The 19,988-nt window shown below is 39.4% G+C and overlaps 1 protein-coding gene across 1 annotated transcript in view; it reads left to right on the forward strand.

Moving 5' to 3' along the window:
• The window catches only part of LOC103463816 (protein-glutamine gamma-glutamyltransferase K-like), a 32,035-nt gene that overhangs the window by 1,205 nt on the left and 10,842 nt on the right, over positions 1-19,988 (forward strand). The window contains exons 2-3 of the mRNA XM_008407420.2: positions 12,568-12,857; positions 12,970-13,161. Of these exons, the coding sequence (XP_008405642.1) occupies positions 12,569-12,857; positions 12,970-13,161 (481 nt within the window). The 5' untranslated portion in view covers position 12,568. The remainder of the gene's footprint in view (positions 1-12,567; positions 12,858-12,969; positions 13,162-19,988) is intronic.

Here is a 19,988-nt window from a genome sequence, read left to right on the forward strand (position 1 = left end):
ATCTCAGTGGGTTAAAGCTTGAGATGTGACCAAATTCAAATGCTTAAAAAAGAAAGAGTGGGTGAATGATTTTGCAAGGCAACTCTGTAAACATTTATTTCTACAGTGGCATCTGCTTAGCCTGGTAAAATCCAACACCTTTTTCTACGCTTTGTTTCAGACAGATGGTCTGGACCTTAGCTATTCAGATACGTGAAATTTGTTGAAGTTTTAAATTTTACCCAATCGAAGCATAGCCAACACCGACTGAACGACTTCATTCTGTTCTCCCGCTGCCATGGCCGAAACTACCAGCAGGATACAAACCTAAAACACACAAAAGATCAACGTCATCCTCTTGTTCGCTGACTGTTGAAATTCAGCTTGCGAAATCAATTTCAACTGGAGAAATCCCAGATGGAGCACTGAAAGGAGATGAGAATCCAGCTGGAAAGCAAGGCAGTGGTTCAATTTCTTTTTTATCTTCTAATATTGATTCAAAGGTCCTTCAGAAACAATGTCAACGCGAAACGTGGTGTTCACGTAGGTCAGCGGAGAACGCGTCTTTCCTGGACCTTCACTGCAGCTGGGTTCATTTATGTTATTTGGGACTTAACATCAATTTGTCTTTTCAGAAAGTTTAGTGAATGCAGCCTGATTAGACTGAGAGCAGGTGACTCATTCGCTGCAGAATGGTACATTTTATTTTTTTTTAAGCTTAAAAACGGTGCCACTGTCCTTGTGCTGCAAGGTCCACTCACTGGCTGCCTTTGACTAGATTTCAAAGCGTATCATCGCCTCTTATGTCGAAAAATCAGCCAGCTGCTCCGGTACGCTGTCAAACCATCAGTGGAGAGACCAGGGTTGGGCTATTCTGAGCCGTAAGCGCTGCTGCAGTCACGCTGCCCTTCATATGGTTTTGATTAAGGCTTTTTCCTTTAGCTTATGGTCCAGGTTGTATTTTCTAGCTGTCCTTATTAAAATCTAATGCCACCTTATGATTGTGATTTGGCCACACAGACCCGCAACTCCGACAGATGTACAAATGATTCATGATGACAATTCCTTGAAAAGAAAAAATCTGGTTTCTATAAAGGAAGAAGGAGTGAGTGAGAATATGCTCAGGCAACTCATACGCACAATCTTTAACCGATTTAAGAAGCTTAAATGTGGTTCAGTAGAAGCAGGAGGGGGAAAAAAGTTGGAAAGTGTAACTTTTCTTGATTTCGCATCTGTTGAATTATTTCTGGATGCTACGAATATCTGTAACAGTAGGGTGTAGGGATAGAAGCTCGGGGGCTTTTGGAGCACCTTGAAAGGGAATTTATTACGGGAACAAGTGTTTGGAGATTATTTTGTTTTTCTGGCACCAGATGATAGTTGTCTCTTGCGTCACTGAGCATCGAAAGCCTGCCGCAGACCGATGTATCACGCTCCATCGATACGTCTGTCTGTCTCTGTTGATCATCTCCACGCGAGGCATCAGGACCTAATAGACAGGCTGCGCGCGGCAGATAAGGCAGACGACGCTGTTATTTGTTGCTCACCCCGATGTATTGCCTCGCAATACAAGTTAAGCAAATTTAAAATCCACACGGCGACACAAACAACTGTTTGCAGTTTTCATTCACGTCTCAGTCGTCAATCGGCACTAGAGGTAAGGATGGATAGTCAACGAGGAATGCCTCGCTAATGCCAGGTTGACCACCATTTCTCCTTCACAGCCGTCTTTGAGAACATGGATTCAACAAAGTTTAATTGAGATTTTGGTCCATGATACCAAACGGGATCATCTATTGCACCGTATCTCAAATGATCCCCTATCGGATTGACATTGGAGTTGAGTAATATCGTTTCCATGTCCAAGAACCAACCTGAGATCATTTAGACTGGAAGCAGTCACCAGAGGACGGGTCCACACAACCTCCAGACTGAACAGGATGAATCTACGTTTTCATGTTGGTCACACCAGATTCTGAGCAGCAACATCTGAGTGTTGAAGCTCAACTAAATGTTTTTCCTCCAACTTGTTTTTGTCAGTTCTGATAAGCCTTTAAGAAGTGTAACCTGTTTCATGCTCTTAAATAACAACGGTACCACTGGTTGCTCTGCTGCTGTTGCTCGTCTGCTCGCAGTTTTACTCTACTGCGTCTCTTTGACAACCTCATGACTGTCATCACGTAGTAACAGCTCCATATCAGAGGAAAAGAGGTGATTTTCCACTGGATGACATCATCAGTCATTTTACAAGGACTGCTGATCAACCTTATTTGCTTTTGCCACTGCACTTTAAACTTACTGATGAGATGGCGAACAAACAAAATCAAGAGGGAATGAATATTCTGAAAGGAACGGTAGCATAAAGTTTAACAAGAGAACTTTAGTGTTTTATTTAAAAATGTTCATGCTTCAGAAACTAAGTTAAAATTATCCCCTGAGTGAAGTGAGTCACCACTTGTATTTCAGTGTGCATTAATGTGGAGTTGTTTTGTGATTTTCTTTTTTCCACATTTTACAGCCACTGGGTTCCTGACACATATTATCTTGGAGTAAAACATATTCTGTGTTACAGCTCTTAAGTGGTGCATTAGTTTTACCAACATGACAGGCCACAAGGTTGTTTTGACATGTAATTTGCATTTAAAGCAGAACAAGATTGAAGTTTGTTTTTTTTAAATTATGTTTTCTTTCTGTGTAAGACAGATGAAAGGTGTGAGATTAGGTGAAATGAACCCATGCTGTTGTAAATGAAACAGAGCTGAAAAACTGCAATGATGCCACATGTGGAAAGTTTGACCCAACCAGTTTGACCCAACCAATTCGTTACATAGAGGGATTTGAGGAATCATGGATGTTTTGAAGCTCGAGACTCATGAACACAAAACTCTAGGTTATCTTAGGGAGGGGGTTTTGTGTCCAAAAATGTTTCTACTTCACTTAAAGAACAAAAGTACCAAAGCAGATATATTTAAATTCCTCTCATTCATTGTGGAGTATCTACATTCAGTAAAAATGTGCCTCTAATTTCCTATTGTCAGTAAAGGTACATGACATCACTGTCATAAGAACTGTGTATGTTCCAGTAAAACTGTGTTTGAATAGAAAGGCCACACCCATTCACTGTTAAAAATGCCATTGGATTTCAGGCTTATTTCATGCTGGTACGAACATGTTTGTAATGACATGATGAACTCAAGGCTTAATCTGACCGAATCTGGAGATGTGAGCTTGAAACTGTAGAGATTTGCCTGCTTAACTAATGAAGAAGCAACGAACCAATTCGCCTCGCACGTCAGTGAAGAGAATCTTATAAAACTATCAATCTTTTACTTTCCACTTGACGTCGTTTTCCCATCAAAATTATTCAGTTTAATTGTTCCAACCACTTCAGTGATGTATAAAAACCAGTGCCAAGGCATTGCCACTGGTTTTTATGACCAGTTGACCCAGTCATAAAGGTTATGACGTTCATAACCTTTATGACCCGTTCGTTCATAAAGGTTTATGAACGAACGGGTCGATCTCAGGAGCTCAGTGAATTCAGTGACAGGATGCTGCCTGAGCAATATGTCCAGTCATGAAATCCACTCACTGCTAAATATTTCACAGTCAACTGCGAATGGCATTATAACAAAGTGGGAGTGATGGGTGATGACAGCGACTCGGCCACAGAGTGGTATGGCAAAAACGACAGAGTAGGGTGAACGGGCGCCAACCTTCTGCCGTTTCTAAAGAAGACTTTGTGTGGCATTTGGATCATCTCTAGAAGAGCACAGAGATGGTTTTGTGGGATGCTGACAGCCTCATGTTTCCAGGCGGTGCAAAGTTTCGGATGCAGTGGTGTAAAGCTCATTGCCACTGGACCGTAGAACAGGGGTGACATGTTCTGTGAAGTGAATTATGCCATCTCTGTCAAAGGAAAAAATCTGGGTTTGGCACTTTTTAGAACAACAGCCCTTGTATGGCTGCTTGGTGTAACAGGGTAAACATTGATGTAGTTGGTGTGAGACTGTTTTCCTAGGGTTAGGCTGTGCCTTTTCATTCCAGTGAAACAAGCATTAAATGGTCCTGCGCACCAAGAGAGTTTGGCCATTTAAATGTTTCTAACTTTAAGAGATCAGTGTGGATGACCAGCTTCTGTTTCAACATGACTGTAGACTAGTTCACAAAGCAGGGACATTGGTGAGCTTGGCCGATCCACACAGAATCCCTATTTCAACCCAGTTAAGTGTCCTTGTGATGAATTACATAACCTTTGTCATGAATTGCTTGACCTTTTGGAAGACTTATTCTGAAAACATCAAGCTGCTGCTGCTGCATGGGGCGCACCAAAGGTGCATTAACCCCATGTTTTAAGTATGGGATGTTACTCAAGGTCACAAGTGTCCGAAAACAGGAGAGCAGATGAATTTGGTGATATAGCACATCTAAAAGTACTAAATGTCTGATACTGATTATGCCATGATGTGTGTGTATATATATACACACACACATATATATATATATATATATATATATGTGTGTGTGTGTATATATATATATATATACACACACACACATAAAAAAAATATATAGATATATTTTTTTTATCAGTCAATAAATTTATCATGGCAAGCAGCTGCTCAGCGATACAGATACAGGCTCGTGTGCCGCAGCCCCCTGGCAGCCATAGAAACGGTGCCCTATTTAGTTGGCCTGTAACACAGCAGATGACAGACTGATGCGACTCTCATCTCCCGTCACACAGTCCCACTCCTCGCCGCTGTGCGTCCTCTTCCTCCTCTTCATCCTCGTCACACACACAGTTCAACATTCACCAGGCAGATTATTTGAGGTACAGTTAAGGAGTTTTGTTTTGTTTGTTTTTTAGATGTAAGGTGCCCAGTGAGCAGACTAATCGCAGCCTGCGGATGCAGCTTCATTCCATGCTGAATTTCTCATCAAACTCACACGTCTGGCGCCGAGGCGAGTGCTGCGCAGAGGATCCACCCCGCCGACTTAATTTAACTCTAAAGGCCAGGCGATGTTTAGTCAAACAATTTTCAGCATGGACAGCTCTCCGTACAGCCAACACAGTCAACTGATAAGGAAAAATGTTTTAACAAATGCTGCACAGATGGAGGAAAGAAATCATAGGAATAAGTCAGTTGTTATCTTTAAAAGCTGTGCTTCAGGTCACAGAGGCAGAATAAAAAAGCTTTCATTTTACACTTAACCGTTCGGTAAGCTTTCAGAGTCCAACGGAAAGAGATAAACATTCAATGGGGGATTAATCTTTGCCCCAACGATTGACCGTCTTCTCATAAAAGGCAGCCTCTCTTGTAGAACAAAACACAAGAACAGTCGTCAAATTCGCTCTCAGAACGAGCGCACGACTAAAATAAATGCTTCGTCAGATCGAAAGAAGCAGTAATTTATCATTTTGATAAAAGAAAAAAGGGAGATTCCTTATGGTAATAATGTGTCATCCAGAATTCTCCACATCAGTGCCGCGGGAATCAGGCAGAAAAATACTAATCACACTTGAAGATAAAAGATTTAGAGCCAGAGAATGAATCAGATCACGGGATCAAAGAGCCATCAGAGAGGTACGGCGTGAGCTCCGATGATCAAACAATGTCTGGATCCAGAACTGGTAAACAGCAGCTTTAAGAAATCCCTCAGGAAAAAAATAAAGCAAAAGATGTTTCATTAGGATTATAAAAGCTAAAAACAAAATCTGACAAATTGTAGAGCAAAAATAGAGTAAATACTACCAACAATATTAGTAAGACTTAGCTGATGAAAGCATCCTGGACTGGATCCAAGATAACTTTCTGGCAAAAGCAAAACAAAATTTTCTTGAGTTTTGTATGAATACTTAACTATAATTTATGTAATAAATGACTAAAACATATTTTGTCGCATGACGTGATTACAATTATATTGATATTTAACAAAAACAGGTCATTCTATTCAGAAATGTTAAAGTATGTCAACAATTAAGTGCATATTAAAAAACATATAAATATTGTACAGTCATCTCTGCATGTAATTAACTATTGATTTATGTGTTTAAGACAACTTGAACTAATTCCATATCTGTATTAAAAATACCCTGACATCTGATTGGTTAACTTGGCCCAATAAGCCAATAAAAGAACAATTGTACTGATTAAATTGATTAAGTCTTAACTATATTTAGTTTTCAAACTGTGGCAGTTTTGGATCCCCCTAAAAAAATAAAATAAACATACATCCAGCAAACAGACACAGACAAAAACGACATCAGAGACTCCAGCACCAAAGAATAAGAAAATGTAAACCCAGTTTTAGTTCAGCCCCCAGTAGCAGATCATCAAACCTCATCTGTGTTTCCAACATCACTCAGGTAGAAACAGCCCCATCGAGGTTAATTGGACATTTCAACTTAAACTTTTACGTGAATTAGGCTGCAGGAAGCTGATCTGTTGGTTAACAGTGCTGTGGATCTTATTTAAATCTATTTTCCCGTCTGGATCAACTCACGCTCCACACATGCGCTCACATTACCGAGGCAGAGTACCTGAGCCCCGCTTTCTACAGTGTTATCTGAGAATTTCATAGACCCTTTTGCGGATCAATAAATAATCACTGCACTCTTCCATTCAACTAATCCCACCCTTTTCAGGATTTATAAGTCAGGCGACTGAGACTGTCTTTGAAGGAGGGCTGATTTTTTGATGAGTGAACCCAGACGAGCTTCTATCTCCAGCTTTTTCTGTCACAGTTTTCCCTCTTTTAAAGGCATTATGTATTTTCCAGGCACATAGTTCCATTTTATAGCACCTTCAGTTTTTTATAAAAATGCTGTATTAAACATGACCTAAAGGAAATTTGAAGTCTTAATTCGACGCCCTGAAATTGGGCATCTGTCTCTTTAAAAAGCTCCTGCTCAAGACACTCTGTCTTTAGCACTGATGCGTTGTGCTGCTTAGAACCATTAGGAACGTTGGACTGACGAGAAGTTCATATAATGAGCTCAGCAGATGTGAAGTTCCACCAGGCGTTTGAGGACGCCTGCTGCCGCTAGTCTGGAGGAGCTGAGTGGAGGAGGCACATGGGGAGGCCTGCTCTGTGGAGCGGAAATTAGCTTGGAGTCCAAGGAGGAACCTTGGGCAAATGGGCGGAGCTTTGTGGGCGTTTCGTCATGCCTGAATGGTTGCCACGGGAGATTCAAGGATTCCTCAAACATTTGTGAAAATTTAAAGCAACACACAAGCGTATTTTTGTTCAGGGAAATACATTAGAACACCCCTCCAAACTTTTGATTATTGCACTTACTATAGTTTTTTTTTTTTTTTGAGGCGTTATCTTTCATTGCTGCAATTTCCTGACTTATTTCAATATGTTCTCTAGCCTTGGCTGAATTAGCATCTACTTAAATTTTTTTTTTATATGTATCTTATTTCTGGTCTTGTGACACATAGAGTGAAACCTGTGAGCAACTACCAGTCCTACATTTTTACATGTAAACAGCGTCTCACAAACACATGAAAATGGCCTCAGTTTTTACATCTTACAACCCAAAACCAACCACTCCGGTGCCGCTGCCGGACGTCGATAATGTGTTCATTCACCCAGCAGAACAAGCAGGAATAAGGTGGACAGTGTGAGATGAGCCAACTGCAGTAAAAGGAAAAAAAAATCATTTGGAGCTTTTTGCAGACCTTCACCAGGGGTGTCAGCGTATCTGCAGGGCATTTTGAGTAAACCATGCAGTGCACTAAATCAAATTCAACAGAGCTATTGTTCACAGCAGCTAATACCAGCTTTAAGATGCTGGGGGACAAGATTCACCTTTTAATCATTTTGCTGCTTCTTCACTGGCTTGTCTGTGTTAAACACAAACAGTAGCAAAGAGCTCTGCGACTGGGTACCAGATGAGCAAATTGGAGTCTGTTTCACATTCTCGGTGTATAGGATTACTTTTAATTTATGACTCCTGAAGGAAAAAAACAACAACAATGTAATCAACAGTGTCAGTTCTGTTTCTTTGGACTGTCTGCTCTCGTCTGTTTCATAAACCGTATGACGCTATCGGGTTGGAAGATTGCTGTTTTGTCAGGTTCGTTCTCGGCTCGTCCGTCACCAGAACGCCACAATCCTGAGCTGGGAGGGGGACTTCCTCCTCCCGGCTACGGCGCACGCCCGCTGATTCTCCCGGCTGACACAGATTTATTGGTATGTGAATAAACCGTGAACTCACAGTCACTTCCGTTGCTTCGTCTCAACCTGGTTGGTTGACACATTCCCAGAGAGGAATGTTCTCATCGTGTGTGGGAAACACTTTCGGTCGGTTCAAGGATTGGTCACGACAAAGGAAGACAAAATGCTTTGGTGCTCGTATAAAGACAGTTTGTCACCAGAAAGAAGCTGAGTCGAAAAAAAAAGGGGTCTTGTTTGACAAAAAAAGGAATTCACATGTAAAAAGCAAGAAATTCTTTGCGCTTCTTGTGATGTAATGTCTGCTGTGAATCTTGTTGCACCTGCCTCAACTGCACCATCACTAGAAAACCAAACAGCTGCTTGCTTTACTAGTTGTACACGATTTCCGTTTGTCTTTCTCCTTTCTGGGACACGGAAGGTGTTGCATAATGAATGAAAAATATCTGTGACACGCTGATTGACAACGCCGTGCGGTTCGCACAGTTCCCTTTTCTTCCAACATGTCCTACTGAAGTCACGTTGAGTGAAGTGAAATATGCTTTCCAATGAGGCTCGGAGACTGAAATTACCTTCATACAAGAACCTTGAAACAGATGAGAGAAATACTTTTAACTAGTTCCACATTTCTGTGTTGAATCTTTCCAACAGGGCTTTATAGACGGCTAATAAATAGTTCATAAATGTGTCACCTATAAACATTTTATAAATCATTAATAACAGTTTATTATGCAATAAGTAAGAGTGAGAAGGAGAATATATGCTAAAAAAAACTATGTTTACAAATACTTACTGTACTTACAGAGTAGTCTGAAATGTTTAGATGAAATATAGGTGAACAGATTTTCCTCACTATTTTTCAAGAAACTGGTAGATTTTTTGTCTCCTTCTCACCCTAAATTAATGCGTCATAAACTGGTGTTTAGATATTAATTAATAACATATTTATGAACTATTTATTAACCACCTATAAGGTGGTGCCTTATTGGAAAGTGGTATCAGTTTTCTTTATTGGTCTGAAGTAATGTCATGTTTTCACCAGCTGTAGGTGGGAAATCATCATATTTAAATGTATTGAATTTGACTTTATTGTCATTCTTCATTACAAGGTTGCAGAATATTTATTTATTTGTTGTAAAGTTGTAAAGTGCCTGGCCGTAATGAAGCGAGTCAAGAGAATCCTGGAGATCTGAACTTGTTTTCATTTTGTTTGTTTTTCTCATTTACTATTTTAGAATAACAGCTTTTTTTAATCCTTCAAAAGGAAATTTCTCAGAAATATCCAAGAAACAAGAACAGACCTGTTTCATTTTAAAAGCTGCACTCCTCGATGTTTTAGAAAACCCACTGGAGGTTTTCACACCGACGAAAATTCTCGACCTCGATACGGCGCGATCCGATCCACGTTTTGATGTTTTGCACCCAGTGATCGCCACGGCGATCTGCGTGCGGATCGTGGCGCCTTCATCCCAAGAATGACCCAAAGTTTCATGAGACCGTTTTGACATTCCGCAACAGCGAGATGAGCTTTGTGCCATTTCGTCAGACTCGGCCGTCTCTCTGCTGCAGCCCCGCCTTGAGTTTAAATGACAAACAGTGCAGCTGGAAACAGTCAAAATCTCTACGCATGTGAAACTGTTGCACACCAGCTAAGTTTGGATGCCACAGATGCTTTCGCAGCCTGACGTGTTGAACGAGTTTGTGGCCTGAACGCTTCAACGTCATGCACCGCTACGATTTGATCGTTTATCCTCTTCAGACGGGACAAAAGTCATGTATTTATTTAATCACACATTCTTCAAGGACTTTTTACTTCCCCACTGAAGAGGAAGATATTAAAGAACAAATGGCTGAGTGGAAAAATATGAAATAAGATAAATATTATTGGTAAACTCATCTAAATCTAGGGCAATGCCACCATCCAGCTGCTCTTTCAGCTCCACTGCCTTCTTTCTGTTGCAGTGAGATTAGTTCATGAATGTTTTGCTGAAGCTTACCCACGATGCACACGCAACATTCTCAGTAAAATAAATCACGTTTTTATGCATCATATCTAAATATCTCTAAAGAGAATGATAAATATGAACACTTCTACACGTTTATTCTTTTCAATTTATTCTCTAACGTTATTTATTCAGGCCCTGCTGGTGATCACACAAACTTACTTGCTCACATATGGGAACTTAAAAACTGTGGATTTGTGTGAGCATAGAAACCATTTCATTTGCATCTCCAATAGTGCATTTTCAAAAAACAACTGATTGATTCTGAAGATGTTTTAGAGGTTCAGCCCCCACAGTTCGTAAGGTGGAATCAATGAGAAGTAAATTATATGCAAATTCTTAGTACAACCCCGGATTTACACGCTGATGTAATAAATTAGCCTTTATAGTTCATTTCCATGTCGTTGTTTGTGTTGTCAGTATTGAGCCCAATTAATTCAATGTTATCTTGCATTTCTTTTTGGTATTCAAGCACAATAAGTTTAGTTTTCTTAATATTTAGAGGTGTTTATCTACACCAAACCAAATACTTAAAATGTTCAGCTCCCTTTCAGCTCCTTGACATTTAGTTAAAGACTTTTATCCAATCAATTGTGCAGTGGTTACATTTGTGCAGTCTGTGGAATAGGATTTTATTTAGTTCAATTTAACACTACACTTGTTTTCAATCTCATAAAATTCACTTAAAAATACCTTAAAGCTGCAGTAGGTGAGTTTTATAAATATATGTATGTCACATATATGTATTTCTTAAAACTTTCTCTGTGTACTGACAGTATAATACGAGACAGATAATCTCTGAAAATAAAATCAAACTCCTTTTTCTCCTCGCTGTGGTCCTACTGCCATCTGCAGAAATACACAGAAACAATCAGTCAGAGTCGGGAAAATGGTCTTACACAGGTCGCATTTTCTTTACAAATGTGTGCAAATCTTTTTCAATATTACGCTAATGTCAGAAAAGACACAATTTCGCAACTGCGGTGTTTCCACTAAATAAGAAATGAAATTAAAATCACACTTGAATGCGTCTGAGTGGGTACAACGTCATTAAAAATTATGGTGGCGACAGATTTAAACGCACACATTTATATTTCAGACACAGCGCTAGAGCTCGTCATCAGCCACTAGAGGAAAAGTTGGCGTCTTATTCAGGCGTAGCAGTGACAAGCTTAGAGCCTTTCTGCCTCATTTACAGGCAGGGCTACATGATTTCTGCATGTGCTGACAGAAATGAAGAAAAGTAGAGCTCCATAACATGACCTTATCTCCCACTATATGCTAAGCCATCTGCACTGGTGAAGATTAACTCGCCTCAGCATCCTTATTTCCAAAAGTGGCCCCAACAAGAGGGCAGACTTTTCTGCTTTACATGACTAATTATTTGTTTTATAATTATTTTTACTACTTGGATCAGAGCTTAGACTGTTCATAAACTTTAGTTCCAGAAAATGACAGTGATAATTTGGACAAGTGTGGCTCAGTGGGTAGAATAATCATCCTGCAGAGGGGAGGAAAAAAAAAGTTGTTTGTTTTTACACTCTGTATCCCAAATCACACACAACATTCAGGACAGGCAGTGATCAGAACCGAGGCTCCAGAGTTGATGGTCCACAAAATGTGCTTCAGTTCTCCACTTTTGGACTTCAGCATTTTTAGACACCCCAAACGTGTGGCAAGGTAAACAAAGACGAAACAAAAAGAGACCGTGTGACAGCAGCTCAGGAAAGAGGTAAAAGTGGAGCGCATCTTTCGTCCACACAGAGGACGAAAACAAGCTGTGGACAAACAGAGGACAGGAAGTCAATAGATGAATCTGAGGCTTTCTGTGAAAAAGCGATTAGAGAGACAGTCAGGGCTTTACGACGTCCCCGTCCCCACTTTCAAATGAACTGATGCTTCATATAAATAAATAAATAAATGTATGGCCAAGACACCAAAAGCATAACCAGGCAGAATGTATTTATTTTGTTTATTCGTATTCCACGTTCAGTTTATGAATAGCTACAAAAACGTGTCTGTATGTTTGCTTTGTCATGACCATTTCAGGTGAGATATTCCCCCCTCCCCCCCACACAAAACAAAAAACATTTGGGAGTCTTCTGTAATAAAGCTGTCAGTCCACATCAGAGGATAATGTGTTGATTCAAAGAATTAAAAATGAAGCGAAACTCAGCTGCAGCTCCGAAGGAAAGCCAATTTCCTCTCTGCAGAAATTAATTGGACAATAAATTAGAATAGTTAGCTGCTGTAGTTTAATTAGATGCGATGATTTTATTTTATTTTTTTCGAGCATCAGCTGCGCCTGGAACCGCAAGGAGAATTATGCTCAGCAGTATCCATTCAGAGAAGCCTAACTGTTCTGAGTTTTTCTTCTTCTTCTTCTTGTTCTTCTTCTCAGGATGCCACCAGTGATTCACTCAGTCAGAGACAGCTCCGCCGTCGGTCGGTTCCCAACTGTCACTTTGCCATTTGTGGAAGAGGTGGAGGTGGAAAAAGAGGAACCGGCAGAGAATGACGTTAACCAGGAGAGCGCCTGTCTACGGTGGCTGCGTAAGGCGTGTCCGTGCTGTTATAAACGGGCAGACGACGACGACGCCACGGAGACCGTGGTCACCGGGGTGGATGATCCAGATAAAGAGAACGAGGCAAATGGAGAGAAGCCAACCACTGAGGAAGGCAATCTAAATGGTAATACGAGAACACACGTCTCAAGTTAAAATGAAAAAAAAAATAAATAAAATATATATATATCCACAGCCACAAGTTTAACTTTCAAAGTTTTCTTTTGTGCTTTTCACAGCACTCCTTCTGAACGTCCGATCGATAGATCTGATGAAAAGCAAGACGGGAGCGAACCTGCTGGAGCATCACACCAACCTCTACCAGAGCGACAAGTTCGTCATCCGCAGAGGGCAGACCTTCCAGATGTGGATAACCTTATCTCGACCTTTTGACCCCAACACAGACAAGCTTCATCTGGAACTGAAAACAGGTTGGTGGAATAAATCCAAACTCTAAATTCAAAACCACGTCACGGATCCCAAAAGGAACTTGGGATTTTTGCAGCGCCTTGTCTAAAACATTTACGTCACTCTGGGCTTTTTCTAAAAGATTTTTTTGGCACTATTGGCCCTGATTAAAACGGCCTGAGACCGGGAGTCAAACCAAGGACAACCGTGTCTGACTCTCTGCACCTGGTGCCTGATCTCCACCAACTGAGCCACTTGGACTTTTTGTTTTGTTTTACAACAATGTAGCAACAGATCTGTAGCACACACTGAATTTTATGTGCTAATGTTCAACCCTTCTTTACTCTGATACCTCCAAGTTAAATCTAATACAACCAATTGCTTCGCCTATTTAGTAAATGATGCGTAATTTGAAAGGTGGAAGAAAAAAGAAAATATGGTTTTGAATTTTCCACCAATGAAAATCTGAGAAGTGTGTCATTCATCTCCCGAGACAGAACTACCCAAAGCTACTTTTCGTGTCTCCACCAACTACACAACTGAAAACAGGTTGTGTAGTTGGTGAAAAAGGGGGAAATTATTTCCCCCTTTTTAAATTTTTTTTTTGACGAAATAGTTTGGTGCTACTGGAAGTTGAACCATTTTGCTTTCTATGTTCAACCTTGTATATGTGTTTTTTTTTTCTTATTATGTAGATTTCTGCTCTCTAGATAGACTCCGTTCTCTGGTTTGGTAACTTCTGTGAAGGATTTGATTGGACAGCATGGGTTCTCTAAAGAGAGTTGCTTAAAAAAATGCACCACACACTTTTCATATATTGATATTGATATACAAATTGATATTTTCGTATATCAATTTGTAAAGAAAACATCCAAAACTGCACATCCTAATATTCTCCACTTCCACTTATTTTAGCCTTTCAATCTCACAAAATCCCAAATAAAAAAAAGACATTTAAGAAGAAATAACTCAAGGTTCGTAAATACTCTCCATTTGTGATCATACCAGCGAAAGGATTTCACAAAAGGAAAACTGTCTAAAAATTACATTCCTGTTAGAAACAATCTCCCTCCCCCTGCTCGCTAATTAGCCACGTTCTCCACCCTTAAACTTGACTCCTGAAAAGCCATATGTGAAACTTGGCTGGCGCTGCACAGCAACACACGACTCCTGAGGTTTCTGCTGGCAGCAGGCAGGGGAGGGTCAGATTAGAAAGAAACTCAAGTATCATTTGCACAAAAAAAAAAAAGTCAGGCTTTTAAAGCGGAGATATTTACATAAATGGAAGAATCTCATGACTGCTTAATAATCTGGGTGGCGTTAAAGCAGACCGCAGCACGTTAAAGTGTTTGCACTATTCGAATAAAGAGGATTCTTCAAAACCTTTCATGAGGATGTGTCCTACGGTTTGGATGCAAATTCTCAAGGTGACGACTGCTGGAGCGAGCTGAGCTACAACAGGTCCTATCAGAGGACAACGTAAAGCATGGATGCAAAGCAATTTATATATTAATCAAATGAAATGTTGACAAGAAGAGGTGATTGTGTAAGAAATGCCGTCTCCCCAACATGAATCGGAAAGATGTTACTGTCGTCCCAATACAAAACATGAAAGATGTTTGCCTGATCGCGGCTCTGCAGCGGCAGGAAGTGAATTAATTTGAGGTGGAGGCGTAAATGAACTTGACCGCTTTGTGTTTTACCTGAGAAAGAAAACGATGAAACATTAACAGGAAAAAAAAATAATAATAAGGTTTTAAACTGAACAGCTCATTACTTTCATGGACACAAAGTTGATTTTTTTTTTGACAAAATGTACACTTACAATTGCTTTGCAGTTAATTCCTCTGTTTTAGAGTCAAAGCAGGAAGTGGTGCAGACACATTTTCCTCCCCATATTGTTTCTTGTGGCTCAGAAATCTGTGATGTGATTTTCTAACCATGTCAGATTTAAGACGGTCTTAAATGAGGGAGTCAGAATTGCTTTTGTTTTTTGCGGCTAATTGTGGGAAATAATAAACAATGTGAGATGCTTTTCGTTAATAGTGCACAAGAGTATTAATACAACTTTTTTCTTTTTTGTTACTTTTGCCACATTAAAACGTCGAACGTCACCGTATTCATCAAATAACGGCATTGACCGTTGGGATTTTATGCAACAGAACAACACAAAGAAGTGCAAAACAAAGGGAAATTATCCATGGTTTTTCCACATTTTTCACAAGTACAAATTTAAAAAGTGCTTTTATATTCCACCCCGGGAGTCATAATTTTGTACAACCACCCTCGTCTGTAATTATTGATTTATTATTTTTCTCATTCTTCTTCCCAAAAACAAAATTGTGCTTTGATGTAAACCACAACCTCTGGTTGGCTGGACGCTGAATGTCATTCACCTACTAATTAATAGTAATTTAGAACAGAATATAAGATAATCATAATTTACTGCGGTGGAGACAGACGCAGAGCCGGCCCAAAGAATAAGTGAACTACAACTAGATCTATGGGTCTAATTATTTTTTAGACTGGTCATGGCTTAAATAATATTACATTTTATTTCACATTTCAGCGTGATTGACTTAAAATATTTTAACTTGTTTCTTTATTTTATTTATTTCTATTTAGGAATTTGGCAAATTTACCTTGTAAAAGTTAAAAGAATAATAATCTTCTGATCAATTGGATGCAACACGTTTCATATTTTTATTTGTATTGGAGCTTGTAAATAAAAACTTTAAAAAAAGAGAATGAAGCTCCAACTTTAAAAAAAAATAGTGTTAATTTGTCACACGTTATCAAATAAAGTTTGTCACACTTACTTTATTCACATTTGTTTAACATGACAACCTAATAAATTTACTTGGATAAACTTAGATTCTTTGTGGCAAGTTAACGCAATATGTTTAAGTTGTATCACTTGTTTGCGTCATTTAAATAAAGCTGGTTTCCTCTCCTAAATCCCATTAAATCTGTATTAAACTTCAGTTATTGCTCTGGTTGTTGTTTACACAAAGAGGGGCCACATAATGAACTTCAGCCCGAGGCCCCCCACGCAACCTGGGGCTGAATGAGCCCAAGGTTAGTATGTGCATTATGCCGCTCTCTGTAAATAAATCATCTTTTTCGGTTTCGTGTTAAATATTGTTTCCTCCAGGAAGCCTGAGTAAGCTGCACTTCATCAAAGGAATAAGTGAAATTTATGATGAAAATAAATATGTATTTACTCAAAACGGCAATATCAACCCTTCGTTTTTAATTAGATGGCTTTGTTTGAGGTCGTCACTAAAAAAAAAAAGCCGAACCGACGCTCAAAGAAAAAGACTTGTTTACCTTCTTGTCTGTAATGTTTCATAGTTTCATCTCCTTGTTTAATTTACAAAGACAGGCTAATAAACGGGATGCATGCATTGGCCTTTGCATTCCAGCCACGTTTCAGACTAAGTGTTTAACGTTAATTAGTATCACAGGTACCGTCGAGCTTTTCATCAGTCATTCAGGACATTTAAAAGGAACAAGCTTCCTGCTGGGTCATCTGGCATCGTGGTGCGCGGCGCACTTAACACGAACCGGAGCAAAGGCAGACGAGAGCTGCTTAAGGAGCTCAGAAGGAAGATTATGGATCGTTATCTCGAACAGATAAGTGCGGGACGGTTGGTCACAAAAGGTCATTTCAACCTTGGGTTAATTAAACAAACCCCATCTTTTGGAGAAGAAGAAGAAGAAGAAAACAATCCAAATCCCATAACGCCACGTTTAAGGTTTGCCGGTAATGATCCGATCATCGGCCTGGTTTTGAGCCGTGTAGGTTGCAGGGATGAAAAGACAAAACGCCTTCAGAGGGCAGGCTACCGTTCACAAGTCCAAAAGTTTCTGGGGATATCCGAGAGGAGATCTTAATCTGACAAAACGACGTCGAAAAGCGTTCAATCCAGCCACAGCCTGACCTGTGTTCATCCAGATGTAGAAACTTCAGAGATTTATGGCAGGATGGCTCACATATAATGTAAAATATACGTTTTTGTTTCTCTCCAGATCATAAGTAAACAATCAAAGGAAAAGTTTGATTTGAATATGTAAGAAGGAACAACTTTAAAAAATGGCTGTAAATAATTAACGCTTTATTTGAAGGGGTGTGCATAAGACTGACATGACACTGTCATAAACATGACATAACACCTGTTATGAATGTGAAGGAGTCTTAATGAATAGTTATGACTGTTGTCATTAAGTGTCATTCGGTAAATAATGACACTTTTAATGCAAAGTTGCTCTAAAAGTTGCATTAAAAGTCCATTAAAAGTGCCAACTCTGCATGATTTTGTAAATTATGATAATTTAATTTTACTTAGAATAATAATCTATACATTTTTCTGAAATTAAGCCAGTTTTGGCTTAATTACAAATGAGTCATGTTGTTTTTGGCCATGTTTGAGCCTCTGTATACTGTCAAGGATTAGTCTATTACTAAATCAGTTGACGATCATGTCAATAATCGATCCACGACGATTAATCGTCCCAAACCACATAAAGTTTTCATCAACTTGTTTGCATTCGTGACGCTACCAACAAACATGGCTGCAGCTGCACAACACACGCCGCATCACGACTTACAAGGCTCCTCACAAACCGGCGTGAGAATTAAACGCTTGTCGCCGCGATTCCTGCAGCACATCGAATGTTTTCAGCACAAAGGGAGAAGGACCTACACTATGCCACATACAGTATAGATTTACATAAAAGGGGAAGAGGCAGAGGAAGGAAGGGGGACTTTTGGTTACCATTGGTAACGGCTCTGTTGCTATGCTCCTGCGTTTTAAAGATACAGTTGTTCGGTGTGTTGCAGACCCAAGAATCCCCGTTTTCCCAGCATGTCTGCTCGAAATGCTCCCAGCAGCAGGTGTTGCGGACCGAGCTGCTCATGTTTTTTTTTTTGTTAACCCTCCCTCTGCCTTGTGTTGACTGCAGACAGATATAGAGCCCTCAATTACAGCCAGGACGCTGGATGGGAGTAATTACACCATGTCTTCTATTGTAAGGAAAGATCTGTCCAAAGATGGCAACATTCTCTTGTTTAGTTTTTCAGAAAAAAAAGAAATGTATTAAAATGATTCAGTTAAATTTTGCTCTTTTATATAGAAATTATGACGTCACTCAGAGAGTGTCCTCTGTCCTGGTCAGGCAGAAAGAAAAAAAAAAGTAAAGACTAATAAATAAATAACACAGCCACAAATGTTCCTGTTTGCCAATTTTGCTTTATATATATATGTATATATACATATATACATATATATATGTAAAGTCCTTGTTTATTGAGTTCTCAGTCTCATCCGTCCCTCATTCAGCTCCTCATTCCTCTGATGCCTCCTGCTTCCGCCGTTGAATTCTTTATTTATAAGAAATGACATTATTGTTTTGTGGATTTACACTGGAGGAAAAAATGTCAATGAATCCGGCGATAAACAAACCTCTGATAAAAACTGCTGATAAAGCTATTTTTTGCAATGCTTTTGAAAAACGAATCTCCCTTTTTTTCTTTCCCCAAAGCACTTCACGCAATTAGCCGATCTGTACGGCCAGTCAGATTTAATTTAGTGAAGTTGTTTCTTCCTGCCTGTTGTCTATCTACTCTTATGCCTCTCACTTCTTTTTCCCGTCTGGAACTTTCCTCTCTCAGTCTCTCTCTCATCTTCCCCTCCTTCAGATTCCATCTATTTTTGTTCCAATCCGGTGAACTCACCTACGACCAATTTTATGGCACTTATGCTTTCTTACCTGTATAATGTGTTTAAAAAAATTAAGCTCCATACATATTTGGGAAGCTGGGTTTAACCAGCTGACTCATGTGAGTGTGTGTGAGTGTGTGTGTGCGTGCGTGCGTGTGTGTGTGGTCATCCCTTGCTTTGAAAAGGCAAAAATAAAACATTATCCTGATTTCTGCGTCTGGAGCCGACATGCCTGTTCTGCTAATCGCTGTGCGTTGAGTTTTAACAAACATGCTGACGGTGGTTTTGTTCTCAGTCCAGGCTGGTGTTCGGGTAATCGTGGAAAACTTTTTTCCTGGTGTGTAAGCAAAACTATGAGACAAAGAAAACACGAGTAAACACAAAGAGATGTTTTTAAATGATGGATTATGAGGTAGAAGAAGTGAAATAAGTAAAATAAATTGTCCAAACAGAGCAGAGTGTCATAAGGTTCTGCAGAGATCTGCTAACGAGCCATTCGTCCATTCTGGTGTGTCTGACTGTAAGTAATTACAAAGTTTGTCATAATAAACTAGAAGTCTCGTTTGTCAGGTTTAAAGTATCTGAAAATATTTAAAAAGTATTTGAAAATGCCGGCTTTTAACCAGGAATTAAACATACTTTACTCATCAAGCCCACATTTGTGTTTTTAGAAATTGGTTTGGTGTGATATTCTAATTTAAATTGTCATGTTTTTATTAGCAGTATGCAGAAAATCACTATAACTAACAGGAATAAAGGCTTTCAAACCTTCAGCTGTGTGTAATTAATCTACATAATTTAATAAACTTCCTGACTTTCCTATAACATTTTCACTTATTGAATGTGTTTATTACTGCAGAAACAGCTGTGCTGCTCAGTTTAGTGGACAGATTATGCATCGCATTTTCCCCTCTGACATGATTACACAATTATTTTAGCCCTTAGTTGTTATTTACCTAAGTTTTTTTTAAACAACAGGTTGCTATTTTATTACAGGAGTGCTGACATACTGCTGAGAGCCTGCAGTCAGTCGTGAAGTGTGTCATAAGCACACAACATCAAATATACAGTGCGTGTGAGATAACAGAAAAAGCAAAGAAACAAAACACTAAGGTTTAAAAAAAAAA

The sequence above is a fragment of the Poecilia reticulata genome, linkage group LG4 (assembly GCF_000633615.1).
Source record: "Poecilia reticulata strain Guanapo linkage group LG4, Guppy_female_1.0+MT, whole genome shotgun sequence".
Taxonomy (NCBI): domain Eukaryota; kingdom Metazoa; phylum Chordata; class Actinopteri; order Cyprinodontiformes; family Poeciliidae; genus Poecilia; species Poecilia reticulata.